We start from the raw sequence: 27,648 nt of genomic DNA on the forward strand, positions 1-27,648 counted from the left end.
TTTCCCATTCTGAGGGTTGCCTTTTAGTCTTGTTTATGGTTTCTTTTGCTGTGCAAAAGCTTTTAAGTTTCATGAGGTCCCATTCGTTTATTCTTGATTTTATTTCCATGATTCTAGGAGGTGGGTCCAAAAGGATGTTGCTTTGATGTATGTCAAAGAGTGTTCTGCCTATGTTTTCCTCTAGGAGTTTTATAGTGTCTAGCCTTACATGTAGGTCTTTAATCCATTTGGAGTTTATTTTTGTGTATGGTGTTAGGAAGTGTTCTAATTTCATTCTTTTACATGTTGCTGTCCAATTTTCCCAGCACCACTTATTGAAGAGGCTGTCTTTTTTCCATTGTATACTCATGCCTCCTTTGTCAAAGATAAGGTGCCCATATGTGTTTGGGCTTACTTCTGAGTTCTCTATTCTATTCCATTGATCTTCCTTTCTATTTTTGTGCCAGTACCATACTGTCTTGATCACTATGGCCTTGTAGTATAGTTTGAAGTCAGGAAGTCTGATTCCACCAACTCCATTTTTCCTTCTCAAGATTGCTTTGGCTATTCGGGGTCTTTTGCGTTTCCATACAAATCGTAAGATTTCTTGCTCTAGTTCTGTGAAAAATGCCATTGGTAATTTGATCGGGATTGCATTGAATCTGTAAATTGCTTTGGGTAGTACAGACATTTTCACGATGTTGATTCTTCCAATCCAGGAACATGGTATGTCCCTCCATCTGTTTGTGTCGTCTTTGATTTCTTTCATCAATGTCTTAAAGTTTTCTGCATACAGATCTTTTGCCTCCTTAGGCAGGTTTATTCCTAGGTATTTTATTCTTTTTGTTGCAATGGTGAATGGGAGAGTTTCCTTCATTTCTCTTTCTGCTGTTTTGTTGTTAGTGTATAGGAATGCAAGAGATTTCTGTGCATTAATTTTGTATCCTGCTACTTTACTAAACTCATCAATGAGTGCTAGCAGTTTTCTGGTAGAGTCTTTAGGGTTTTCTATATATAATATCATGTCATCTGCAAAGAGTGACAATTTTACTTCTTCTTTTCCAATTTGGATTCCTTTAATTTCTTTTTCTTCTCTGATTGCTGTGGCTAACACTTCCAAAACTATGTTGAATAACAGTGGTGAGAGTGGACACCCTTGTCTTGTTCCTGTTCTTAGAGGGAATTCTTCCAGTTTTTCTCCATTGAGAACAATGTTGGCTTTTGGTTTGTCATATATGGCTTTTATTATGTTGAGGTAATTTCCTTCTGTGCCCATTTTCTGGAGAGCTTTTATCATAAATGGATGTTGAACTTTGTCAAAAGCTTTTTCTGCATCTATTGAAATGATCATATGGTTTTTATCCTTCAATTTGTTGATATGATGTATCACGTTGATTGATTTGCGTATATTGAAGAATCCTTGCATCCCAGGGATAAACCCCACTTGATCGTGGTGTATGATTTTTTTAATGTGCTGTTGCAGTCTGTTAGCTAGTATTTTGTTGAGGATTTTTGCATCTATATTCATCAGTGATATTGGTCTGTAGTTTTCTTTTTTTGTGACATGTTTGCCTGGTTTTGGTATCAGGGTGATGGTAGCCTCGTAGAATGAGTTTGGGAGTGCTCCGCCTTCTGCAATATTTTAGAAGAGTTTGAGAAGGATAGGTGTTAACTCTTCTCGAAATGTTTGATAGAATTCGCCTGTGAATCCATCTGGTCCTGGGCTTTTGCGTGTTGGGAGATTTTTAATCACTGCCTCAATTTCTGTACTTGTGATTGGTCTGTTCATGGTTTCTGTTTCTTCCTGGTTCAGTCTTGGAAGATTGTATTTTTCTAAGAATGTATCCATTTCTTCCAGGTTATCCAATTGATTGGCATATAGTTGCTTGTAGTAGTCTCTCATGATGTTTTGTATTTCTGAGGTGTCCGTTGTGACTTCTCCTTTTTCATTTCTAATTCTGTTGATTTGCATCTTCTCCCTTTTTTTCTTGCTAAGTCTGGCTAATGGTTTATCAATTTTGTTAATCTTCTCAAAGAACCAGCTTTTAGTTTCATTTATTTTTCTCATGGTTTCTTTCCTTTCTTTTTCATTTATTTCTGCTCTGATCTTTATGATTTCTTTCCTTCTGCTCACTTTGGGGTTTCTTTGTTCTTCTTTCTCTAGTTGTTTGAGGTGTAAGGTTAGGTTGATTATTCGATCATTTTCTTGTTTCTTAAGGTAGGACTGTATTGCTATAAACTTCCCTCTTAGAACTGCTTTTGCTGCGTCCCATAGGTTTTGGGTTGTTGTGTTTTCATTGTCATTTGTTTCTAGATATTTTTGGATTTCCTCTTTGATTTCTGTAGTGATTCCTTGGTTGTTTAAGAGTGAATTGTTTAGCCTCCATGTGTTTGTATTTTTTGCAGTTTTTTTCCTGTATTGATATCTAGTCTCATGGCATTGTGGTCTGAGAAGATGCTTGATATGATTTCAATTTTCTTGAATTTGCTGAGGTTTGATTTGTGACCCAAGATGTGATCTATCCTGGAAAATGTTCCGTGTGCACTTGAGAAGAAAGTGTAGTCTGTCATTTTTGGATGGAATGTCCTATAAATATCAGTGAAGTCGAGATGGTCTAATGTGTCATTTAAAGCTTGTGTGTCTTTATTTATTTTCTGTTTGGATGATCTGTCCATTGATGTAAGTGGGGTGTTCAAGTCTCCCACTATAATTGTGTTACTGTCAATGTCCCCTTTTAGGGCTGTTAGCATTTGCCTTATGTATTGAGGTGCTCCTATATTGGGGGCATAGATATTTACCATTGTGATATGTTCTTCTTGGATGGATCCCTTGATCATTAGGTAGTGCCCTTCCTTGTCTCTTTTAATAGTCTTTACTTTCAAGTCTAATTTGTCTGATATGAGTATTGCTACTCCAGCTTTCTTTTGACTTCCATTTGCATGGAATATCTTTTTCCATCTCTTCACTTTCAGTCTATATGTATCCCTTGGTCTGAAGTGGGTTTCTTGTAGGCAGCATATGTAAGGGTCTTGTTTTTGTATCCATTCAGCCAGTCTGTGTCTTTTGGTTGGAGCATTTAATCCATTTACATTTAAGGTGATTATTGACATGTGTGTTCCAATTACCATTTTCTTAATTGTTTTGGGTTTGTATTTGTAGGTGTTTTCCTTTTCTTGTGTTTCCTACTTAGAGAAGTTCCTTTAGCACTTGTTGTAAGGCTGGTTTGGTGGTGCTGAATTCTCTTAACTTTTGCTTGTCTGGAAAGTTTTTGATTTCTCCCTCAAATCTGAATGAGATTCTTGATGGGTGGAGTATTCTTGGCTGTAGGTTTCTCTCTTTCAGGACTTTCAGTATATCCTGCCTTTCCCTTCTGGCCTGCAGAGTTTCTGTAGAAAGGTCAGCTGTTATCCTGATGGGTTTTCCCTTATATGTTGTTTGTTGCTTTTCTCTTGCTGCTTTTAATATTTTTTCTTTGTGTTTAATTGTCGTTAGTTTGATTAATATGTGTCTTGGTGTATTTCTCCTAGGGTTTATTCTGTATGGGACTCTCTGTGCTTCTTGGACTTGGTGAATTATTTCCTTTCCCATGTTGGGGAAGTTTTCCACTATAACCTCTTCAAATATTTTCTCAGACCCTTTCTTGTTTTCTTTTTCTTCTGGGATGCCTATAATTCGAATGTTGGTACGCTTAATGTTATCACTGAGGTCTCTGAGGCTGTCTTCTAGTCTTTTTACTTTTTTTTCTTTTTCCTGCTCTGTGGCGTTTATTTCTCCCATTCTATCTTCCAACTCACTTATTCTTTCTTCTGCCTCAGTCATTCTGCTGGTTATAGCATCTAGAGTATTTTTAATTTCAGTTATTTTGTTATGCATTGCTGTTTGTTTTTCTGAGTTCTTATGAACTGTTTCTTGTACTTTCTCTATTTTGTTATTGAGATTTTGTATCATTTTTACTATCATTACTCTAAATTCTTTTTCAGGCATTTTTCCTATTTCCTCCTCATTTATTTGGTCTTGTGGGTTTTTTTCCTGCTCCTTTGCCTGCATGGGGTTTCTTTGTTTCCTCATGGTTGTCCAAGCTTTTGGGGTTGCTTGTCCTGGTGATAGAGGTGTTTATAGAAGACTGTCCAAGCCTCAGACTAATGTCCAAGTATTGGATTAAATGAATATTCAGTCTAGGAAACACATACATGTATAAGACACACAATTATTGAATCCGTTAGGACATAAGGCTCTAGAAAGACCTGACAGAACCCCAGTGTGCTATCAGATATTCAAAGAGAAACCCAGCAGAAATTGACAACTGAAACAGAACAAATCAGAGACAAAAGCAAAAGCAAACAAACAAAAAATAACACCCTACACATACAAACATCAATCCAGGGAGATTTTGTAAGCTAGGATCAAATATAGAAATGAGCTGGAGTACCACCAGAGAGAATGGAGATTCTCAGAATGTAATTAGACAACTGTACTAAGAACTAAGATAAAGACGAAAGCCTAATATTAATCCCAAGGCAGTGCATCATCTGGAGAATAGAGCAAGGAGTCTGAGCAGACCGATAGTGTTGCTTATAAGTATGTTAAGATAAAATACACTTAAAATGGCTGGAAGAAAGGGGAACAGAAGAGCGTAATGTGGTTGGAAATATGCAAAGAAAAAGAAAGGAATAGAAGTGTATAAAAGAAAGGGATGAAAGGAAAGTATGAAAGATATTTTGTCCGTACTACCAAAAACTTAGCTAGATATAGAAGTATATAAAAAGGGCAAAACAAACAAACAAACAAACAAAAAAGAATAAAAAATATCCTTAAAAAATTATGTTGTAAAACTTGTAGATCCCTTAGGGCTAAGATCGTATTTGATAAATCAAAAAAAAAAAAAGAATAAAAAATATCCTTAAAAAATTATGTTGTAAAACTTGTAGATCCCTTAGGGCTAAGATCGTATTTAATAAATCAAAAAAAAAAAAGAATAAAAAATATCCTTAAAAAATTATGTTGTAAAACTTGTAGATCCCTTAGGGCTAAGATCGTATTTAATAAATCAAAAAAAAAAAAGAATAAAAAATATCCTTAAAAAATTATGTTGTAAAACTTGTAGATCCCTTAGGGCTAAGATCGTATTTAATAAATCAAAAAAAAAAAAAAAAAGAGAGAGAGAGAAAGAAAAAAAATCCAGAACTGATCCCAGAATGGACCAGTTCAGTAGGTATTGATACTACTATTTCTGTTTCCTTAGCGTCTCAGCTGTAAGTGTCCTTCTCCTTGCCTTGGGTTTTTTTTTTTTTTTTGCGTTATTCTGTGACCAGTAGAGGTTCCTTTATTGTTCGTCTGTAAGCCTCGGTGTGTGGGGAGGGAGAGGGTACAATAGTGGCTCCTTCTCCTGGGAGTGAGTGAGCAGTGGCACACTGTTGTTTCAGTCAGGCTTGGAGGTGCCTGTTGCAGAGGGCGCTGGTGGCTCAGGCGTACACAGAACGTCTTAGAGCTGGGCCTCTCTCGGGGTTTTTTTCTTTTTGATGCTGTTTTTTTTTTTTTTCTCTCGGCAGCCTCCCTGCTGCTGGCATTGCAAGGAGTTTTAATCTAGCCCCGCCCGAGCGCCTGAGGGTGCTTGTTATCCCTGAGCGCCTTAGGTGGCCCGCAGGGCGTCTCTCCACTGCCTGTTGCAGAGGCACCGAAAGAGAGGGAGAGGCTATGCGCGCGGCTCCTCCCCCCCACCCGGGAGCCTGCAGCCTCCAGCCGCCATGGTGGCCGGGCAGCTCTCAGGGACCGGCACTCCTCTCCGCGGACCTCCTCCCTCCTGTCCTCTCGGTCTGTCACCCTACAGGCAACAATGTTTCTCACCCTGAACCAGCTCTCCGGTTCCCACACTCCCGCTCCTGGACCCTCCGTTCAGCCGCGGATCGATGTCTTGGTCCGGGAACACTGAGCTGCGCTGCGGACCCTCCGTATGTTTCTCACTCCCTCCCGTCTGCCACAGCTCCGCCGCTTCACCCTCTTTGAGCCCTCGTAGATGCCTCCCTACCGGCTATGTTGGGCTCCCCGCAGCCCTTTCTGGTGTCCGAGGCCGTCTGCTGGTGTTCAGCTGGTTCTCTGTGGGAATGACTGCGTCCTTCCGTGCATTCCCAATGCATCTGTGGAGAGGGATGCACTCCACGTCTCTCTGCTTCGCCGCCATCTTTCTAATTGTTCCCTGCCATTTTAACTTCTTAAAATCTCACAAAGTGAATAGAATTCACACAGATTAATTCAAGAAAACTGGAAACTTTTTGTATCTTTCTGCATAACTAGAGAATTTAACTGCCTAGGTTGGAACCCAGTTTTTATCCCTTTCTAGATATGGGAGTTTGGGCAAGTTACTTCCTGATTTGTGTTTTTAATTAATCACTCTGGCAGCTGCATGGAAGGGGAGTTAACAAGGTTTCCAGTTGTATCCATTTTGAAATCTGTCATCTTTCTAGATTGACAGTTACTCAGCCTTAGGCTAAAATATTGATAATAGTGGTACTGTATGTAGAGAGGGGAGCAGACTTCATCATTGTTTATGTTCAGAGATTTGCAATCAGGTTCCCACATCCAGAACTGATATTTTTAAAAGAAACTCAAGTTTTTCAGGGAAAAATTCAAATCAAACCTTTATGACCTGCTGTTGCTATCAGGTTAGATGCAGGATACCTGACATTTGTTAGTGTAGTTAATCCATGGATACCTTAAGCTGAAAGTTTCTTGGATAAAAAGTCTACCAAGGGAGACAAATATAAACAGTTTCATATTAAAAGACTTTAAAATAGAGCCCCTGAAAATCATGAGGTGTGAGAACCAACATATTTAGCAGTACCTTTAAAGTGCTTTACAAATGAAATTTTCATGTAAAACTTACTACATCCTGTAAAATTTATTATAATCAGTTTTTCAGGTAAAGAAATTGAAGCTCATATTAAAATAACTTGTTTCTGAGGTATATCAGGAACTGCTCTATTTTGTTTAAGCTATGTTACTTCTCTTCCAGAAGCTGGCAGTTCTGGGCTAGTTCTGGCATATGTGGTCAGAAGAGAACTCTTATCTTTTTGTTCTCTCCTCCCAAGTCCATGACTTACGTTTTGTCCAGAATGTCTGTTTGAGCTCCCTCCTACCATCACATCCAGATTCCAGGCAAGATTGGTAGCTAGGGGCAAGGAGAACCTAAAAGCCAGTTATCCACCCCCCTAAGGCACTTTCCTAGAAGTTTCATCCAGTAATTTCTGCATAAGTCTCTCAGTTCATGCTTACCTGCAAGGAAGGTGGAAACCCTAGTCTATTAGGTGTATTACTCCCAAAATAAACTTTTAAAAGAAGAGTGAAAGATTGGTTATTGGGTACTCTGTAGTCCCTGCTACACAAGATAACATGCCAGTTACCTGAAAGCTAGAACTTAACACTTGACTGCAAAGCCCATATTCATTCTTTGGCCCACATCATACTATTGATATGAGATACTTCATAATATATTTTATACAAATTAAAGGACCTAATAATTTAGGCTATTTAACCACAGCCTTTGCAAGTAAGCATGAACTAATAGTTAACCTATCCCAGTAGATGTGTATCATGGCCACGGGGTATACACAGGCCCGTCCTATCCATTCTTCTGGTTCATAAGGGAATTAGTGAGGAAATCATATTTTAGACTTAACATTTTTCTAATTCAGGTTGTGCATTTAAATTGTGTGAACTACTAATTCCTACAGCTATAATTACATCATTAAAATTGTGAAAAATACTGATATGAAGCCCTGTAGGTGGTTATCAGACCTACAGGCAGAAAATAATTACCCAGTCAACAAGCATGGGCTCCTGAGTTCTTGAATCAGTCCAGCTGTCTTGAGCTTGGAAAGGTGTATGTGTCTTGGGAGGGAGCTGAGTTTGTCCAGGGCAGTGACAGGAAGGGCTTCACGGAAGAGGTTGTGGCTAAGGAGTTATTCTCTTGTTTGGCTGACAGATACCTGAAACATTCTGATGGGTTGTTATACACTGTCTTCAGCACCTCAGGAGGTTTTATGTAATAGAGTACTTTGGGAATTGTCATTCTTTATTTCATGTTACATATTACTTAGATGTATAATTTTTTTCTTTTTTCTTTTTAAGAACTCCAGATATCTGCTGGATTTCAGGAGTTATCATTAGCAGAGAGAGGAGGCCGTCGTAGAGACTTCCATGATCTCGGTGTGAATACGAGACAGAACCTAGATCATGTTAAAGAATCAAAAACAGGTAGGTTAATTATTAAGAATGCAGTTTTTAAGCACGCAGGACAATGAATGGAAACACTTTAATTTTGGTATTTATTTGTATGATGCATTACTGGGGTGAAAGAGCACATTTGGTCAAGGATTTTGCGTGGAGGGCTTTTCCATTTTCCTCTCTCTTCCTTTGGTTTTGAAATAGGTTATAGATGTGAAATAGATGTCTTTAGCTGCACTGAAATGTTGTTTTATTACATATTACATAGATCACTTTTTTCTTTTAAAGCTTTTTGCTATAAAGAGATTTCATTGGTTCTGTTGTAAATTACATAGTCTAGAGAGGATTTATTTCTAAATGGATGCTTTTAGTAATTTACCTAAATAGAATAGTAGTCCCCAGAGTCAGATGTCTGAGCACTTTTGTGTTGTCTGCTGCTTTTAGCCCCTTGTTTACAGAACTGTGTCTGCTATGTCATGGCAGTGAAGATTTCAAGGAAGAATAAACTTGATATTTCATTACCTGATTGTGACTTACTTTTCCAGGTTCTTCAGGCATTATAGTAAGGCTAAGCACTAACCATTTTCGACTGACATCCCGTCCCCAGTGGGCCTTGTATCAGTATCACATTGACTATAATCCTTTGATGGAAGCCAGAAGACTCCGCTCAGCTCTTCTTTTTCAACATGAAGATTTAATTGGAAGGTGTCATGCTTTTGATGGAACAATATTATTTTTACCTAAAAGACTACAGCACAAGGTTATTTCAGTTGTTGGGTTGGGGAGAGGGAGATGGGGCTTTCCACCTCAAAGCTAAACTGCCACAGTCTAGGGTGGCTTTAGAGAAGCCCCAGTGGTCTCCTGTCTGTTAGGACTTGTAATACTCCCAGAGGGTGTATTTGGCATCGTACCTTTCTCAGACCCACCTGCATGACTTAGTGATTACAGTAATACGGCGCGTAATCACTCTGCCCATACTCACTCTGTTACTCTTTTCTCATGGTCATTCCTTTTTTTTTTCAGGTTTAAAACTTTTCTGTACTTTTCGTTGTTGCTATAAAACAGGCTTATGAGGTTGGGCCTGTTTTAACAATTCAAAGTTTCGTTTCCCGCTGCTCTGGCTTCAGGTTACCGAAGTGTTTAGTCAGACCCGAAACGGAGAGCACGTGAGGATAACAATCACGCTGACAAACGAGCTCCCGCCCACATCGCCAACGTGCCTGCAGTTCTATAATATTATTTTCAGGAGGTAGGTTAGTATTATTTTTAACATTTTGTTGAGAAATTTTAAACATAATCAGAAGTCGAAAGACATGCACAATAAGTACCTGTAGTGGGATGAATTGGGAGATTGGGATTGCCATATATACATTACTGACAAGAAAAAAAATATCACATTGTACACTTTAAATATATGCAGTTTATTGTATGTCAATTATATCTTAATAAAAGTCCTTAAAAAAAAAGTACCTGTACACTTAGTACCTAGATTTCACAATGGTTGGTTAGAATCCTTGGGTTACTCTGAATTTTCATCATTTTTAGGTGTGATGTACTGTTGTAAATCTCATTTATTTGCTTTAAGCAAGTGCCATGTCTTTCAGTTCCCTATTTGTGTTGAGATTAGATCTTTCAAATCCTATTTGCTTCTGTTAAGAACACACATTCTCTCAGCAGTTTATCCCTAACTTATTTTCCTTCTCTCCCACAGTGGGTATCTGTTCAGAAAGCAGGACAGAATTTCGGTCTATTCAAATTTACTACTTCCATCATAGGACACACACACTGCATGCTCTATAATTTGCTTTCAATGTGGATACTGTATTTTCCAAATCCAAAAAGAGGACGCATGTTCTATGAAGGACCCCCTCTCCCCACCAGTCCCCCTGCTCAGTGAGAAGCAATGTGGATGAGGCTGATATTGGCACAAGGGTAGTGAGACATAATACGTGGATTTGTAATGTACGTTTTTAAGTTGGTCAGAAGATATCTGTCACTGATTCATTTTGGTGGATACTTGTTTGAATTAATATAATGGAAGATTTATTTATTTTTCTGTAAATGATGGATTGGCAAACTTACTTTGCAAAGGACCAGATACTAAACATTTTAGGTTTTGCAGGTCATATGGATATGATCTGTGTTTCACCTATCCAGCTGTGCTGTTGAAGCACAGATGCAGTCATAGAGCATATATGATCATGGCTGTGTTCCAATAAAGCTTTACTGATGGACACTGAAATTTGAATTTCATGTATTTCACGCATCATTAATCTGTTGGGTTTTTTTTCCAGACCTTTAAAAATATGTTATAAAGAAAAAATAATTCCTAGGCCATACAAAAACCAGCAGGTAGGCTGGATTTGGCCTACCTGTGAGCCATAGTTTGCCAACTCCTGCTGTAAACAGTATGCCATTCTGATTGTAGTATTAGAGATACTTATCAATATTCATTTCTCTATTCTGACCTTTCATATTCTAGGCTTTTGAAGATCATGAATTTACAACAAATTGGACGGAATTACTATAATCCAAGTGACCCAATTGATATTCCAAATCATAGGTTTGTATGAAGTGGAAAGTTTCTATTCCTTAGATTTAATCACAGACTTTGAAAGTGATGCTCTGTTTTGAAATGATCAAATTTACTATGGCTGTTAGTGCTACCTATCACATTAAGTTTACCCTGGCTTGACTAATAAAGGAGACATCCCAGAATATTTGGATGTTAAAAAAATCATGTGATATTTATCTGTCATGAGTTGTCCGACACAAAGTTCGTATTTGCTCTTAGGTAACAGAATTCATCAGCTGATGATGATTGCATCAAAGGTTACTGTAGTGTATCAGGATTGCAGCTCAAGGGGTTTAGATTTATTATAATGAATGTAGATGCTTTCAATTAGATTTTTCAAGTTTTAGATCAATATAAGTAATAAAGTTTAATAAAGTTAGTCCATTAATTTAAAATGGAACTTACAAAGTTATTATAATATTATAACATTCATTGTAGAATGTCTTAAAAGGGTTAGTCTTTATTTGGAACCATGTTCATAAATGTAAAAACCATAACTGGATACAAAACACTTCTGGCTGTGCACAGAGGTTGGTTCATGGCTCTTGTTGCATTTTACAGGTTGGTGATTTGGCCGGGCTTCACTACTTCTATTCTCCAGTATGAGAATAACATCATGCTCTGTACTGACGTCAGTCATAAAGTCCTTCGCAGTGAAACTGTTTTAGATTTCATGTTCAACTTGTATCATCAAACTGAAGAACATAAATTTCAAGAACAAGTTTCTAAAGAACTGATAGGTTTAATTGTTCTTACCAAGTAAGGCTTTTAATAATGCAAAATAATTTTACAAATCTTAAGATACTATGGCTTCTTATTCCTGTAATGTTAGATGCAGAGAAAGGAGGGTTTAAAGTTGAGAGGTGGGAATCGCAAAAACGGGAGGGATGCTTATAACCTTTCTTAAGAACAGAAGTTTGAGGGGAATATACTCATCTTAAAAGGAGAAATAGCAACGATATCTATCCTTTTTAGTTTTAATTTTATTTTTTAATAGTAGATTAGTTAACTTCCCCGTCTATCTAGCATATAGCATAGTCTTTAAGAAATTGTTTTCCCCTTATCTTTCCATAATATTGTATATTACCAAGTGATTGGAAATTTTATTTTTTAGAGCATACATAGTGTCTAGCCTCTCTTTTTAAGAACATTTCTACATATTTTAATCAAGTACCAATAAATCTCAACTGGTCCATAGGTACAACAATAAAACTTACAGAGTAGACGATATTGACTGGGACCAGAATCCAAACAGTACCTTTAAGAAGGCAGACGGCTCTGAAGTCAGTTTCTTAGAGTACTACAGGAAGGTAAGGGGTTAATGCTGATTTTTATCTTTCTAATGTGAAGGACTTACTACCTTAGGAGAAATCTGAAATATATCTTCAGTAGAATTTCCTAACAGGTGTACACATGGAACAAGTTGCTTTTGAAGCTGTGTGTAAATGTGTTTATTATTAGCACGCTAGCAAAACAAGCTGTGCCCTGTCCTGGTTCCTTTTCTGCAGTAGAATGCAAGATGACATTTGAACTTACGCACGTGGAGGACAAATAGGGAAACAGATGGTGAACAACACAAGTTAACAGTTTAGCACACTCTCTTATTCTGCAGGCAGCACTTTTTAAAACTTCATCTGGCAGTAGGGGCTAAAGATCTTTGAACCCTTAGCATCAGTTACGGTAAATCTGCAAATGGGTTAACTGTTAATTTTTGTTTTACATGTTGACAGAATAAGACGGACTTTTTTCATATGGGTTAGATGAGTTTATTGGGTGATCTTCCAGCACCAGTTTTATAAAGATGGTTCTAGCTTTTGGCAGAGTAATCACTAAATTGAAAAAGACACCGGAGACAAACAGTAGCAAGAAAGAACGGCTACCGGTTAGAAGAAAATCCAGTGTTTCTATAGGAAGGCATCCGAGCATTGTTGTAGTGTTCAGAGATAAGCAGGTCTGCCCCTGAGTCCCTAGAAAGTCACATTCTGTTTGATGTGCTCTGTTAAAAGTGCAGGGAAAGTATTTAAAGAAAACGCATCAATTCAAATCTTAAAACTTGTCTTTGAAGTGCTAAAATGTATCTCATTTTTTCCTACTTTCTGTAGATTATTTCCTTTTTCTAAAAAAGTGGAATAAATGAACTATTATATATTTATATTTTGTGTCAGAAGTATACATCTGACTAGTGACCTTTGAAATGTCTTTTTCCCAAATATCTACTGTTGTCTGATCTTCAGCTGCTCTGCTGTGAGTGAGATCAGATGCCACTCTGGAGGGAGAGATTCGCTAAGAAGTCACGTTAAGAACTGGTCTTATTCTGGGCAAAATGAAAACAGGCCAAGGGTCAGCGAAGCCTGATTTCCCTACTGCTGTTTTCAGCCTCTGAAAACTCCTTGAGGACCCCAATCACGTTTCACCTAGATTCCTCTGGGTGTCAGAGTCACTGTGATAAATGAGTTTCAGCATTTTCTGTAGTTCATTTTAATAATATCGATCAGAGATGGGAAGGGTTGGTATATACCAACAGCAGATATGAAGAGGACACAGTTGAAAGTTTGATTTAAACCTGAAGCAAGGTCAGAAAAAGTTCTCCCCTCCTCTGACTAGTGTTGAATCTTACGTGCCTGCTTATTCTCCAGTAAGTGGCCTTTTAGATGCTGATATACTTGAAGATTCTGCCTCAGGTGCTAGTTACTGTATATTTACTCTCCAGGTGATCTCCAGTCTCTGCTAAGACTTCACGTGATGTGTTAACAATTCTCAGATTTCTAGCTGTAGCCCTAGACGTGTCTTGACCTACTTGTTCTAAATACGTGGGTGTCTCACCTTACGTGTGACCAGCACTGAACATGGGGTATCTCTCTCACCTGTCCCCTGTGCAGTGCTCTTCAGAAGAGCAGAGAACGCCACCAAGTCAGGGATTTTATAGCTTAAATATGCCCCAGTGCTTAAGTAGGCACTCAGGTGTTTGAGTGAACAGATGAATAATGGATAATTGAAACCTCAGATCGCCACGCTTTGTATAACTTACCTTGTATAACTAATTGTCAGATCCTATCACCCTGCCTTGCTTATCTGAAATACCTTCACTTCTCTCCTAAGTGACTGCCACCTTCTGTCTAGGTCCCATTTCTCTCTCTCACTCAACTAGTCTCTTAGTTTTCATTTCTCGTGCCTTCTGATCCATTTCCAGACTCATACAAATGTTACTCTTCTTCTACCCAGGGTGATGAAGCGGCTTCCCGTTGCTCCTGTGTCTTGTGAGCACGTGCACTTTTCCTCACGCAGGGACGCCCTGAGTGGTGTGGCTGCTGCGCGCCCTGTCTTGTCACTTGCCCAGTGTCTTACCCAACCGCGGGGCTCCCTCTGCCTGACATGGTCTGCCTGCTTGCCCCTTGCTCTCAGGCTGACGTCTCAGCTTAGGCTCTTTCTTCAGGGAAGATTTCTGTCACAACCAGGGATAAAGGTGTCTAGTAGATCTAATTAATCAAAAGCTTGAAATATTTGAAGGAATCAAGGCATTCTTAGGACCTCCTAGTAGAAATGCAGTTTTAGTAATAAGTGATGGCTTAGTTCTTATATATTGAGGATAATATCTAGGAAACACTCAGCAGGAGAGAAGGGCCTTTGGAGGGGAAGATTATGGTCAGTCACTTTGAAAAAGAGGAAGTTTAACAGCGATATTAAACAGAAATGGAAAAGTGCTAGTTTTTCAGATGTAGAGGAAAATGGTAAAAGAACTGGGGGGAGGCCCCACAGCACTGTAATTAAGGACTATGCATGTGAGGCCCTTCGGTGGAACAGAGAATAGGAAGACTTCTGAAGTCGCCGCCACAATTCTTCCTGTGTGTGTGCCCAGGTAAGTGGCATGTAAGTAGGGTGACTGGCAGTAGACCCGAATGAAGAAAAAGTGTGATATAAACGGAGCAGAGGTCAGATATGCATGTTTTACTGGGAATTTTCTTCTCTGAAATAAAAGTTTTTTCCTGGATGGTTGGTAAAGAGTTGAGTGTAGAACAAAGTCAGTAAAAAGCTAGAATTCATGGTCTCGTCATTCATGACGATAGGTGGCAAGGACCTTAACTGTGTGACAGGAGTAAGGAACAGGCAAGTACCACAGTCTCTTGAGAGACCAAGACTCGTGAAACGGCCATGATGGTAATACTCTCTCGTATGCTTAATGGAGGTGTGATTGTTTTAAAGATAAAAAGTCAGAGCTAAATTAACCAGGTTAGTAGAAGATGCCAGGAGAGGATACAGGTGATGATGGAAACAGGGTCTTTAAGACACAGGGCCAGAAGCTCCAGGGAGGATGACTCAAGAGATGTCTGCCGCGGTCTCGAATTGCAATACTGAGCTGGGGGCCTTTAGAGCCTAAGCATCAACGTCTTTGGTCTCTTTACAAGTTGTAAAAACTTACCTTAGACAGTGATTAGATGTGGGGGATCTTAAGATGGGGGATCTTAACACTGCTGGATGGAAATTCAACTTGAAAGTAACAATCTCCCTAGTTAAAAATGTCGTGTACCTGCACACTTCTTCCCTTCCCCCGCTTATTCTTGTAGTGAGACTTCTTTCATAAGTTAGCCCTCACTGTGATGTGAGTAGTTTTAGAGGAATTATGCTCTGGTGAAGACCTGGAGTTACACAGACTACTGTTTCTAAACCAAGAAGTCAAGACATGAAGTAAACAGAACTGTGACTAACAGTCAGAACTTAGAGCCTTACTGTCCTTGACCATCTGAGTGTTTAGGAGGAAAGTTGAGGTACTCAGCAGAGCAGATAAATCACATCCTGGTTCAGCAGAACTGAAAAGATAATTTTTATTCTTGACCTGGAAACTGATACTAGCCTTGCTGTTGGCATCAATTCTTAATTTAAGAAAAACACAACTTTTTGACATGTGACTAAAGGCATTTACTGTGAACAGTGATACTTTCTTCTCTTGAATAGCAATATAACCAAGAAATCACCGACTTGAAACAGCCAGTTTTGGTCAGTCAGCCTAAGAGGAGGAGAGGCCCTGGTGGCACGTTACCAGGCCCCGCGATGCTCATCCCTGAGCTCTGCTACCTCACAGGTACTGCTGACTTTACTGGGGTGCAACCACGAGCTTCTTTTCCCCTTCTCTTCTAGAAATCACTAAACATCCCTTCATACCCTCTGTCCCCACAAAAGTCCTTAAAGCTGCTTTGTCTCCTGGGAATTCTTTTGCTCGCCACCACCCTATACTCCAGATACTTAGATGAGATTCTTGTTTCTTTAACCATTTTACTTTAAATGGTTTGTTTAAAGGTCTAACTGATAAAATGCGTAATGATTTTAATGTGATGAAAGACTTGGCTGTTCATACAAGACTAACTCCAGAGCAAAGGCAGCGTGAAGTAGGAAGACTGATTGATTACATTCATAAGTAAGTCATCTATGCTCCACTGGGGTACAGTTTCAGTCCTTTATTTTACTTGGGTTTGGAGGAGTGACTCTTCTGGGGGGAGTGACAGTCATTTTGTTTGCGCTTTATATTTGCAGTGTTTGCGCTTTATATTTGCAGTATTTGGGACGGGTTATTCATGTTTCCAAGTGAGGCTGCAGGGAGTAATTAAGTTAAACCTTGTAGCCAGTGGTATTTCTAATTCTTCTGTTAGAAAAAGAGGATAGAATAGAAAGGGAAATTGTGTGGGACAAATCTATTTTCTCTTTGTTATAACATCGTATTTATTTTGAGGAGGAGATAGTTTGGGCATCAGAATTTTAAATGAAAGGATATCATGAAGGGAAACATAGCTGCGATGAGAGAAAAACGGGTTGTACATCTGTGTTTCCTAGCATTCTCAGTAGGGCTTCAGGCCTGACAGAAACATTGAAACCTGTTGTAGGTCACAGCGGGTGTCTGTGTTCATGTGTGTCCTGGTTTTGCTCTGTCTCCTTACATGTAGTGGTATGTACATATGTTAAATTTACAGAGATGATAACGTGCAGAGGGAGCTTCGAGACTGGGGTTTGAGCTTTGACTCCAACTTACTGTCCTTCTCAGGAAGAATTTTGCAAGCAGAAAAGATTCATCAAGGTGGAAAAACAGTAAGGCAGTTCTTAAACTTGTCAGTCAAATCAGATTTGAGTCAGATCCACAGTAAAGCGAGGAGGAACACCCTAGCCCCGTGCCAGTGCAGTCCTCTCCTCTCCTCTCCTCCCTGACCACCTCCCGTCTCTCCACTGATGGAGCAGGGGAGGAAATGTGCAGACACCAGAGAAGGCGAAGCCTGTAGCCTGGTCCTCAGAACCATCTGTGAGGCTTAGCCAAAAGGCGGCTTAATTTTGTTTTAGATAAGCTAAGTTCCTTAAATTAAGGTTAAGTAGAAGTCTAAGTATCTAATTGTGTTGATATTTTGTCTGCTGATAAAGTGATCTTTTACAGGGAAAACTCCCAATTTATTTGGCTTCATTTTTGCCTGGACCACTTGTTTGTTAGGGATATATATTAAATATTGTGATGCCTTTTATATTTATGTTTTTGTGTAACTGAAGTACTACAAGTACCAAAATTTTAAAAACCCTTCTATAAAAAGCTATGCTCTTCTGTCTTCTAAATGTTCTATGAATAACAACATGATCATGTAGCTTAATATTTTGATTGCAATTGTTTTTATTATCCTTTGTAGTTAATACATATTCCCGTATTAGAGCTGTTAGGGAGATAGGTAGGAAATGTAAAAAGCACTGGGTTTTTTCCTGTATGATAAATATTTCTAGGGTCATTGTGCTTTAAGTTTGTTAGCTTTCTGTCTTGCTGTCAGATGTTTTCACAGCTCACTTTCAGTATCTGACACCTCAGTCATAAAGTTGCTTAACTATAAGGCCTTATTTTTTTATATCTTTATCATGAGGGAAGTAACACTTATCCTTGTAAGACTTTAGAAAAGATTAAGAAGACTGCAGCTTAAGATGCTTAAGAGTATCTGGTGCAGTCAGGTAAGCACTTGAATGGTGACTGTTAATATGAATGTATTTTAAATAAAATTGCCATAGTCCTTTGGATACATTTTTGTATCTTTTTTTCCTCACTTAAGGGCATTTCGTCTGTCACTGCAGTTCAAATTTAAGAGTAGTATGTACGCTGAGGTTTAGAATATGCCATGATAGAATTATTGAAGACTTTTTGGCTTTGTCACTGAGAACTTACAATGGAATTTACAGTGTCTCTGAACTTTCTTCTAGTTTGATTACAATCCACAATTTGCAGATTGGTCAAAAGAAACCAGAGGTGCACCATTAATTAGTGTTAAGCCACTAGATAACTGGCTGTTGATCTATACTCGAAGAAATTATGAAGCAGCCAATTCGTTGATACAAAATCTATTTAAAGTTACACCAGCCATGGGCATACAAATGAAAAAAGCAATAATGTAAGTTTATCAAGTCATTTCTACTCTGAAAGTTGATTAGTAGTCATTTGGAGGGTGTGGGAACTCAAACTGTTAATAAAACTATTAAAAACCTTAGATGATTTTAGTTTAAAGATCTGATACAGTTCCCAGTAATCTGGACAGAGAACTGTATTTGAGTCACTAAGAAAGGGTGGGAAAACAAACAGGACTATTTCTGAAACCATCGCTGTTGTGTGCGTTAGAAACAGCCTTTCAACTACATGGCTACTCCTCGTGTTTTATTTCATGTTTTATGCAGAAGTGTTTTGTGTGTTATAATCTATAGGAACCTTTTAACACATAGTCCATTTTTTGTTACTTTTTCTTAATATCGGATTACTGTATTTCCATTCTAGGATTGAAGTGGATGATAGAACTGAAGCCTATTTAAGAGTCTTACAGCAAAAGGTTACATCAGATACCCAGATAGTAAGTAGCTAATTGATACAGAGGCAGTTGACCTGGAATCAGTTGTTGTAAAGGGGGCATTTCTAACTCTTAGAACTTGAGTTCATTGTTCTAAATGTTACAATTAGGTTCCCAAACAAGTCACAAAATACATACTTTACCTTTCTAAGATAGCTCAGTTAATCCTGGCTTTAGTTGTGTGCCTAGGAACTTGTTGTTGTGCACTGCAAACGGTGAAGAAGGGATGGAGAAGAACAAAGCCATCTTACGTTTACCTGGATTCCTTTTAGTCCTCTGTCTCCTACTTAAATGCCACAGGCAGATTGCCGTTAGGTTGTCTGGAATAATAGAGACATCTAGGGTAGGAAAATGATTTTATTGGGGGCTATGAGAAGAAAAATCAGACTTTGGGAATATAAATTGGAGAATACAGCAATGAGTTAAAGAGCTGGATTCAGCTCCAAAACTTAAACCTGAATCCCCAGAATTTGGGCAGGTATGCTTGACTTAGTTGTTTGGTTAACTTTTCAGCTTTTTTTGTGATGTAATTGACATATAACATTGTGTGAGTTTTAAGTGTACAGTGTGATGGCTTGATATGTGTATATATTGTGAAATGACCACAACGGGGTTAGTTAACATGTCCATCATCTCACATAGCTACAGTTCTTTTTGTGTATGTGCTGATAACATTTAAGATCTACTGTCTTAGCAGCTTCCAAGTATATAATACAGTATTGTTAACTGTGGTCACCATGCTGTACAGCAGAGCCTCAGAACTTAGCTTTTAGCTGGAAGTTTGTGCCCTTTGACTAACATCTTCCCATTAGGGGCAGGGATCTGTTTAGGTAAGGTACTTCAGCTTCCCCAGAATTGCCCATGGACTTCCTAGGGAATTTCATAGTTTATCATATTCTCAAGCCAGAGCTTTAAAAGTTTAAAAGCTGTGATTCTAGGTGGGTCATGAGTAAGAAAATTGTGAGCATTGTAGAGAAGATCTTTTATTTGTCCACCTGTAAGTTATCACTAGCTTGTCTTGCCCTATTCCCTACCTCTAAATTATTCTGAGCTGGTAATAGAGCTTGTTTAAGTTCTCAAGTTTTGAATTATTTGCTTAACATGATTTCTTTATCAGTACCTATTACTTAGTTGAATGTAATGAGCAGTATCTAAAAGTTAATGTCATACTTATTAGCTACGTGGCAGCGATGAATAGAAAGTAATGATTATATGGGTTTGGTTTCCTGTCTTCTTCCTTGAGCTTAATTATCAGTTTCCTAATTCTTTGTAATGGGGACATTTTGTTTATTTTTAGGTTGTTTGTCTGTTGTCAAGTAATCGGAAGGACAAATATGATGCTATTAAAAAATACTTATGTACAGATTGTCCTACTCCAAGTCAGTGTGTGGTGGCCCGAACCTTAGGCAAACAGCAGACAGTCATGGCCATTGCTACCAAGATCGCCCTGCAGATGAACTGCAAGATGGGGGGAGAGCTTTGGAGGGTTGATATGCCTGTAAGCTTGATTTAATTGGTGGATAAAAGTTTTAATTGTTATTTAAGAAAAATGGATTTTTAAAATATTGCTAGTATTCGGCTGTATCTAAAATTATGATGTTTTTGTTAAAGCTAAAGCTGGCGATGATCGTTGGCATTGATTGTTACCATGATACCACAGCTGGACGGAGGTCAATTGCAGGATTTGTTGCAAGCATCAATGAAGGGATGACCCGGTGAGTGGGCTTTGGTAGCCTGCTAGACATAGGCAAAACAGGACAAGAGTCCCGGGGCTGGTGTCTGGGGAGGACGGGGTTATGTTAATTCTTTAACTTGATTTCTCTTACGTTAGATCCAGTGGAAAAAAAAAAAGTTAGGAAAGGAAACCAGTTATTAGCTACCCTACCATTTTTAATGTCCTTCACTGGCCTTTAATCTGTAACGGTCACACTGCGTTTCAGGTTATTTTATTATTTGTATTTGGGGGGAGAATGCATCTCTTTAATGTGACTCTCTCTAAAAACTTCTTTAATAATTTTATTGACCACTGGATGTAATTTCAAGTTTTCATGTTAACTGTATTTTGGAAAACCCGCTTGAGTTTGCCCAGTCACTTGTATTTCATCATAGTGAAATTATTTTTCAGTGATTTTCTGAGACCTAATCGAATTGCCAAGAATAGAAAGAATGAAAATTGAAGCATCAATGTGTTAGCATTACTGATGGGCATATTTCAGGGAGTTTTACCTTTCAGAAAAGTATCTTTTATCAAGAGTGTAGCGATAAGAGCGTGCTTCTGTGTGTTTTGAGGCATAAATAGGAGGCATCTCCAGCTTAAATTTTATTTTCTCCTCAGTGATGGAATTATGGGACTGATTGATAATGAAAGAAAACTTTATGAGGATTTCCTGTATCTTGTTCCTTCTGTTTAAGATTTCATAAAGGAAAGTAAAGATCCTGAATTGCTAAGGGTAATGTAGATATAGAATAATTCAGAAGTGCAAAACTTGTGGACAGTTGCATTCTCACCTCAGCCATGTTTTCTCTGAACAGCTGGTTCTCTCGCTGTGTATTTCAAGATCGAGGACAGGAGCTGGTAGATGGGCTCAAAGTCTGCCTGCAGGGTGAGTCTCCTGTCACGGCACCAGTTGGCCTCAGAGCTACAGTCTTCAAGAGCTCATCTTAAAGCTGCATACCTGTGCCCAGAATTTGGTAGAAGCACATTTTTGTTCTGTGTTAATGTACTTAAAACTTGTCTGGCTTTGTTTCAGCTGCTCTGAGGGCTTGGAATAATTGCAATGAGTACATGCCTAGTCGAATTATTGTGTATCGGGATGGCGTAGGAGACGGGCAGCTTAAAACATTGGTGAACTACGAAGTGCCACAGTTTCTGGATTGCCTGAAATCTGTTGGTAGAGGTTACAAGTAAGCATGCGAAATGTAATCCTTTTCTCTTGATAAAATTGCACTTTTGCATCTTTGAAAATAGTGTCACAGGGTGAAAAGGTAAGTGAGAATCTAACCTTACAGGTGCAGTTGGGCTTGAGGTAATGGAAGAGGTTGTGTGTGTGTGGGGGGGTGTCTCATGGAGAATTTTTCATGGAGGAGAGACTGGAAATTGTAGAGTGGGAGCTGCTTTGAGGAATGACGTGGAGACGCCTTTACCGATTGTCTGCTGCCACCTTTCTGTCCTAGAGCCTTGAAGTATGAGGGTCCGATTACCCTAGTATATCCACAGGCAACCACAGAATTGGTTACTGGGATAAATATTCCGAATAGTCTTACCTTACTCTTTCTCTCCCTTCTTGTACAATAAATGCTTGTTTGATTTCTTTGTGAACTCGGCTGGACTAGTGCTTGATGGGTAAGCTGACTGGCGTGTGTCTAGTCTCCTAGGGGAGACGGTTGTGCCTCGTCCTCGCAGGCGGTCTGCACAGCCCAGGGAAAGTGGTGCGCCTCGTCACTGAATGCTGCACAGGCTCCCCTTTGAAACCTGTGCTGGGCTTTGCCTTCCTCTGCTCTCCTACAGAGGTCAGTGTCCCTGCTGTTGGCAGTAAATTGCATAGCACCTCAGGATAGCTGTTTTAATAAGTTCTGTTGTTTAACTTTTGCTGTTTTCTTTATCAGGTTGTAAGCAAGTTGAGATCAAGGACTATTTATTAAGAGCTTAGTGCATAACATAGTAAAGATTCATGGATTTGATTTTTAAGGATACTTAGAAAATCCAGGAGACCTGTTTGTATGTGCTTGCGTGTGCATATTTAAACACTGATTATTTTTGCCAGACCTTTTCAGCCAGCATTTGTCATCATTATATATATATATATATAATTATATATTTATATATAAAATGAGGGATTTTGAAGGTCATTTGACTGTACCTGGGCTCGGTATGATTTATAGGCCCATGGGATGAGCGTTAAGAGCTTATTTCTAGCTAAATTAAAGGGTGCTTCCAAGTCTTCTTTTGCCAAATTCTGAAAGACCTCTTATAAGTGTTGACTGTACACATTTCTTAAAATGAGATCATTATGCCAGTAAATTCTCAGAGCAAGTTAGGGATGTTTTTCTCTCTTTTCAAGTAATTATGTTTCAGATTAAAATGCTAATAAGCATTTTTTAATATTTTGTAAATGAAGGTTAGTGTTCTTTCCTATCCTCTTAAAATTCTTAATGCATTTTGGTTTTTGAAGTTTTGTAAGCCTTAATTGGTGTTTTTTCTGCAGATTTTTTTTATCCTTATGGGGAGATGTAGTGTGGTAGGAAGTAGAGGAAGGTCTCAAATGGACTGCTGCTTTTTTTTTTTTTTTTTTTGAGTTGTTTACTAGTCTAGCACTCAGAATTTTCTAGTGTTAGTTCCTTTATTCTCATACCTAGAGCAAAAGAAAATTTCAAGGAGTGAAGAGTAGGGGTAATAGTACAAGTTCATCTTATTTCCTTAGGCTGAATACTTGGGATACTGGGAACAGACACTGTTGTCCCTGCTGGGGCCTGCATTTCTGGTTCTTTGAGTCTTTTGAGCCCTTTGGGTTGGTTCCCAGAAGGACTGACAGAAATAGGGGAGACTCAAGGAGGAGACTGTAGCCCTATAAGTGAGTATCTGTGAGCAGGTCCTCCTCTGCAGAGGGTGGTCCTGGGCCCGAGGAGGCTGGTGGCTTTATTTGCTCAGCTCCCCTGTGGCGAATAGGAACACATGTTGCAGGGAAGGAGGGTTTAAGTTGATTGCTTGGACTAGTGCGTAGCAGGCCATTGCATGAAGTAGGTGTCAGGTCATGAGTGCAGAGATTAGTGGTCAGGAGCAATATGCCTTAAAGTCAGAGTTGGGTTGATCCCAGCTTTGCCTTCATCTGTGAAAAAGGGGAGGCAGCTAACGAAGGTTGCTGGAAGGAATGAGAGTGTTTAATGTACCTCACACAGTACCCAGTAAGCACTCAATACATAGTAGGTAGTTCATCTAGAAAAGAGTTTAGAGTCGTATATAAAGTAAGATAATATCCAAGAATTATTCCTTGCTTTGAAGAAATGCGAAGTTACCCTTAGAACCGCAGTGTTTGTTTTTTAATTGAAATGTTGATGTTGACTTTTTATGAAGGTGTGTCATGGAGTAGCTGATTTAGAATGTTTGGTGTAAGAACAGATCAGAAAGTCACTTCAGCACACTTGTGCCTTGTCTTCCTGTCACCACATTTGCTAAATCATATCTTGTGATGTCACAGGACTAAAATCCACTTTGTCTTCTGGTTCCTGAGACTGCGGCTCTGTTATGTCCAGATGTGCTGTAGCTGGGCAGCGAGAGAGCTACTATACATGGGTAGATAGTGATATTTCTGAAAATGTCCTCCATTTACTTCAGTAAAATCACCTCCTGTCCCTTGTGTATTTGGTTACTACTACCATGAAGGGGCACAGTTAGGTTTATCGTTGAACAGATGGGACCTTTCTGCCCATCCGTCTAGACAGTGTCCTGTGAACTGCCTGGCCGAGTCAGATGTTACCAGCCGGGCCCAGACTGTGTATGTGAAGCCCTCTGCTTCCCAGTGTTTAGAAGAAAGTGTATTTATGCTCTTAAGGAACTAATGCTCTAGGTGCTGGGAGAAGAGCACAAGAAACGAGGTGTTGAAAATCACAATATTTATCAAACGCTTATTACATGCCAGCGCTCTTCTAAGTGCTTCACATGTTCTAATTCATTTATTCCCAAATGGGTTTCTGTGTACAGTGTGACTGTGTTAGACAGTGAATTTAAAATGAACCTTCAAGAGGCAGGAAGGGTTTTCAGCTGGATACATACTGCCAGTTAGAGGGCTGCCCTCAGGAGAGCCAGAAGGCATGTTAGAGGCAAGGGATCTAATGTGACACAGGGCTGAAAGCCAGGTTAGGGAGGGAGAAGGGGAAAGGCAGTGTTCTGGTGTCGGTCTCTGGTGGGCTGAGGAGTGACTGAGGTGGGAGACACAGAGACCCCCTGATACGTTGTCAGCCAGTCGTTTTGAAAAGCAGGAAGCTAGACTTTGAGACTGCTCAAATTAGCTTACCTGTCAAAGATCTTAGAGGTAGTATCTTTCCACCTAGAAGAAATGCCCACTGAAAAGAGTTTCAGATTGTGACCTTTAAAGACATGCTGGGTTTAACATTTTAGTGTGATAGGTATGTCATATGCTTGATGTAATGATTAAATACCTACATGACCTTGTGTCACAGGCCATGTATATGCCATTTTATTTTCTACTCATAATATTTCCTGGTCCTAACTCCAGGGCCGTACAAGTTGTGGAGTCATCCTTCACGACTTGGATGGATAACATCCCCAAGAGGGATGTGCGCTTCTTGTTAGATGGAGTGTGTGAATGTATGAGTGATTCAGTGCCCTGAAAATATGCCTGACTAAACATAGTTGCCTTCGTCACCATCTTAAGCCCAAGACTAACGGTAATCGTGGTGAAGAAGCGTGTGAATGCCAGATTTTTTGCTCAGTCTGGAGGAAGACTTCAAAACCCGCTTCCTGGAACAGTTATTGATGTAGAGGTCACCAGACCAGAATGGTAAGTTCTGTGTTAGATAAAGATTGGTTTCTGTGTTTTAGCATAGCCTGTATACTTTGTCAACTTTAACACATTTACCTCTTAGTTCTTATACTTTATTTCTCATAAATACTAAAGTCTTTCATTGGTTTGGTCTGAAATGGTGAGCAGAGGTTTCTGTGCAGTCTCTCTGGGGGAGGAGGGTTGTTTGCAGGATTCGTGATGCACACAGGGTTGAAGAACTGCTGCTGTCGATTGCTTTTGCATTTTTTTGTACGTATGTGACCTCATCCGTAGGTTATTGTTTTCCAGTCAGAATTTTTAGAGCTGTAACGCGCTTAGTTATCTATCCATGGGTCAGAAAGTTTCATCTGAAGCAGTTGCTGATAGAAAAGTAGCTTCTGAGTAAGCACTTTTTATGTGACCAGCAGCTCCCCTCTGCCATAGAAAGCCAGCTAGAACGTTTGGGGGCATATGGTAATGACCTTAGCACGTGAGGGTTCACCTGCAAGGTCAAGAAACTTGGTTCCTCTAAAACCCTTTTGTGGGGCATGGTGTACAGTGCAATAAGCTGTGTTCATGATGGAGGTCATTGGTCAATCCAAATCAATGCCCTTCTCATGAGAGGAACAGTTAGGATGGTTTCTGTTTTTATATAAAAATTTTTGGAGCCTTTTTTCAAAAGGGCAACCTTAATCAGGGTAAAGTTTCAGCCTAGGTGCCAAGTTTAAATGCAGGACACTTCTCCTGCATGCCCCTTGGGTAAATGAGGCCTTACGGTACTAAACTGATGCAGACAAGTGATAATACAGATCTCAGTTCTGTTTATTCCTGTTACCTGGCAGCGTATAGAAGTTTTTACTTCAAGATTCATTATCTTGGGTTGTGTCTTCCTCTCAGGCAGATATTAGTTATCAGAGGGATTCTCACCTATTGGGGAAAATCACTCTGAATGATTAAAGAGAATCCTACAGGAAGACAAAATGGCTAAGATCTTAACTAAGATATTAGCAATTTCATTTCCTGTAGGATTCTCTTTAATCATTCAGAGTGACCTCATGATGTTTCTAACATTACTACTATTCTGATAACTGAAGCCCACATATAACATTGACCTAAAGACATAACTTTTTTAAACAATTTGTGTAAAATCCAAGTTGAATTATAAAGTATGAAAAAATTTGATTACTCTTTACTAGATGTTCTTTAAAACTTAACAGTTGCTGCTACTACTAAAATACTTGGGGAAGCCCACTTTGAATGATAATGTGCTTCAGTTGGGAGCTAAGGTTTTGATTCTAGCTCTATTGTGATTTCTCTGTTCTTTTGGGCAAGTCACTTAACATTTCTGAAACCCTCATTTTGCTAGGTAACAGTAATCGTTTATAGATCAATTCTGATTTTATAATCTGTCTAGTTTCAATGGACATAATAAATTAATTTCTTAATATCTTTATCAAGTCAGATTACAGTATCTCTGGATTGATGTTTAATTGGTACCAAAAAATGAAAGGAAAACAAAATTGATGTCATGTTGCTTTATGTTTGCGCTGCCTGGCTCTTGATCCTAGATCCTGTTCCTGCTTAGGCACCTCCCTCCGATGTGGAGGGAAGCAGTGGCCGGTACAGGGGCACCAGCACAGTGAGCCGCCTGTCAGGTGTGTGTTAGTGCTCGGAGGCATCAGTGGCAGATATTTAAAATATAAGTGACAGTAGTCTTACACCTCTTTCACACAGAAGCTTTCCACAATGGTTCATGAATAACAAGTTCTGAATTCAAGGAAGCACATTATGTTTTGAGAAGATTAGGTTACCTTTTGGTATACAGGATCTTTTCACTGTAAGCAACTTGAATCATCTTAATTTTAGCTTTCAAGAAGATGAGCCTTACACCCATGTGGTTTTTTCTTTTGTAATTCCAGGTATGATTTTTTTATCGTGAGCCAGGCAGTGAGAAGTGGTAGTGTTTCTCCCACACATTATAATGTCATCTATGACAACAGTGGCCTGAAGCCAGACCACATACAGAGGTTAACTTACAAGCTATGTCATGTCTATTACAACTGGCCAGTAAGTATTTTTTTATTGATGTTCAGTGAGATTCACTTTTCAAAATGGAATTGCTATGTTTTCAAAGGCTTAATACTTAGATTAAGAGATTTCAATTTAGAGAAGCTAGATTTAGAATAATAGAGCCTTTTTTTTTTTCCACTAAAGGGTGTCATTCGCGTTCCTGCTCCTTGCCAGTATGCTCACAAGCTGGCTTTCCTTGTTGGCCAGAGTATTCACAGAGAACCAAATCTCTCCCTGTCAAATCGCCTTTACTACCTCTGACCTGCTGAAGAAGACAAGATGTAGCTGGGTTTTTTTTTGTTTTCTTTTTGAAATTATAACTTCAGGATTTTTTTAAGCTTTTATTTTTTTTAACTGTTATCTTTCTAGATGAAACTTGGGAAGGGAATTAGGAGATCTAGAGTCATTTCTAACATTGCTATTAACTGACTTGTTTTATAGGTAAAAATTAGGATT

At 39.0% G+C, this 27,648-nt stretch overlaps 1 protein-coding gene across 1 annotated transcript in view; it reads left to right on the forward strand.

Annotated features, from left to right (window-relative positions):
* PIWIL1 (piwi like RNA-mediated gene silencing 1) overlaps window positions 1-27,471 on the forward strand; it is a 42,413-nt gene extending 14,942 nt beyond the window's left edge. The window contains exons 3-20 of the mRNA XM_057745599.1: window positions 8,105-8,230; window positions 8,746-8,960; window positions 9,328-9,449; window positions 10,683-10,763; window positions 11,337-11,534; window positions 11,974-12,085; window positions 15,726-15,852; window positions 16,068-16,185; window positions 16,736-16,850; window positions 17,988-18,175; window positions 18,553-18,625; window positions 19,920-20,120; window positions 20,234-20,337; window positions 21,155-21,225; window positions 21,373-21,526; window positions 25,015-25,140; window positions 27,042-27,189; window positions 27,337-27,471. Of these exons, the coding sequence (XP_057601582.1) occupies window positions 8,105-8,230; window positions 8,746-8,960; window positions 9,328-9,449; window positions 10,683-10,763; window positions 11,337-11,534; window positions 11,974-12,085; window positions 15,726-15,852; window positions 16,068-16,185; window positions 16,736-16,850; window positions 17,988-18,175; window positions 18,553-18,625; window positions 19,920-20,120; window positions 20,234-20,337; window positions 21,155-21,225; window positions 21,373-21,526; window positions 25,015-25,140; window positions 27,042-27,189; window positions 27,337-27,453 (2,396 nt within the window). The 3' untranslated portion in view covers window positions 27,454-27,471. The remainder of the gene's footprint in view (window positions 1-8,104; window positions 8,231-8,745; window positions 8,961-9,327; window positions 9,450-10,682; window positions 10,764-11,336; window positions 11,535-11,973; window positions 12,086-15,725; window positions 15,853-16,067; window positions 16,186-16,735; window positions 16,851-17,987; window positions 18,176-18,552; window positions 18,626-19,919; window positions 20,121-20,233; window positions 20,338-21,154; window positions 21,226-21,372; window positions 21,527-25,014; window positions 25,141-27,041; window positions 27,190-27,336) is intronic.
* The last annotated feature ends 177 nt before the right edge of the window (window positions 27,472-27,648 follow it).

The sequence above is a fragment of the Hippopotamus amphibius genome, chromosome 8, assembly GCF_030028045.1.
Source record: "Hippopotamus amphibius kiboko isolate mHipAmp2 chromosome 8, mHipAmp2.hap2, whole genome shotgun sequence".
In the NCBI taxonomy this organism is placed as follows: domain Eukaryota; kingdom Metazoa; phylum Chordata; class Mammalia; order Artiodactyla; family Hippopotamidae; genus Hippopotamus; species Hippopotamus amphibius.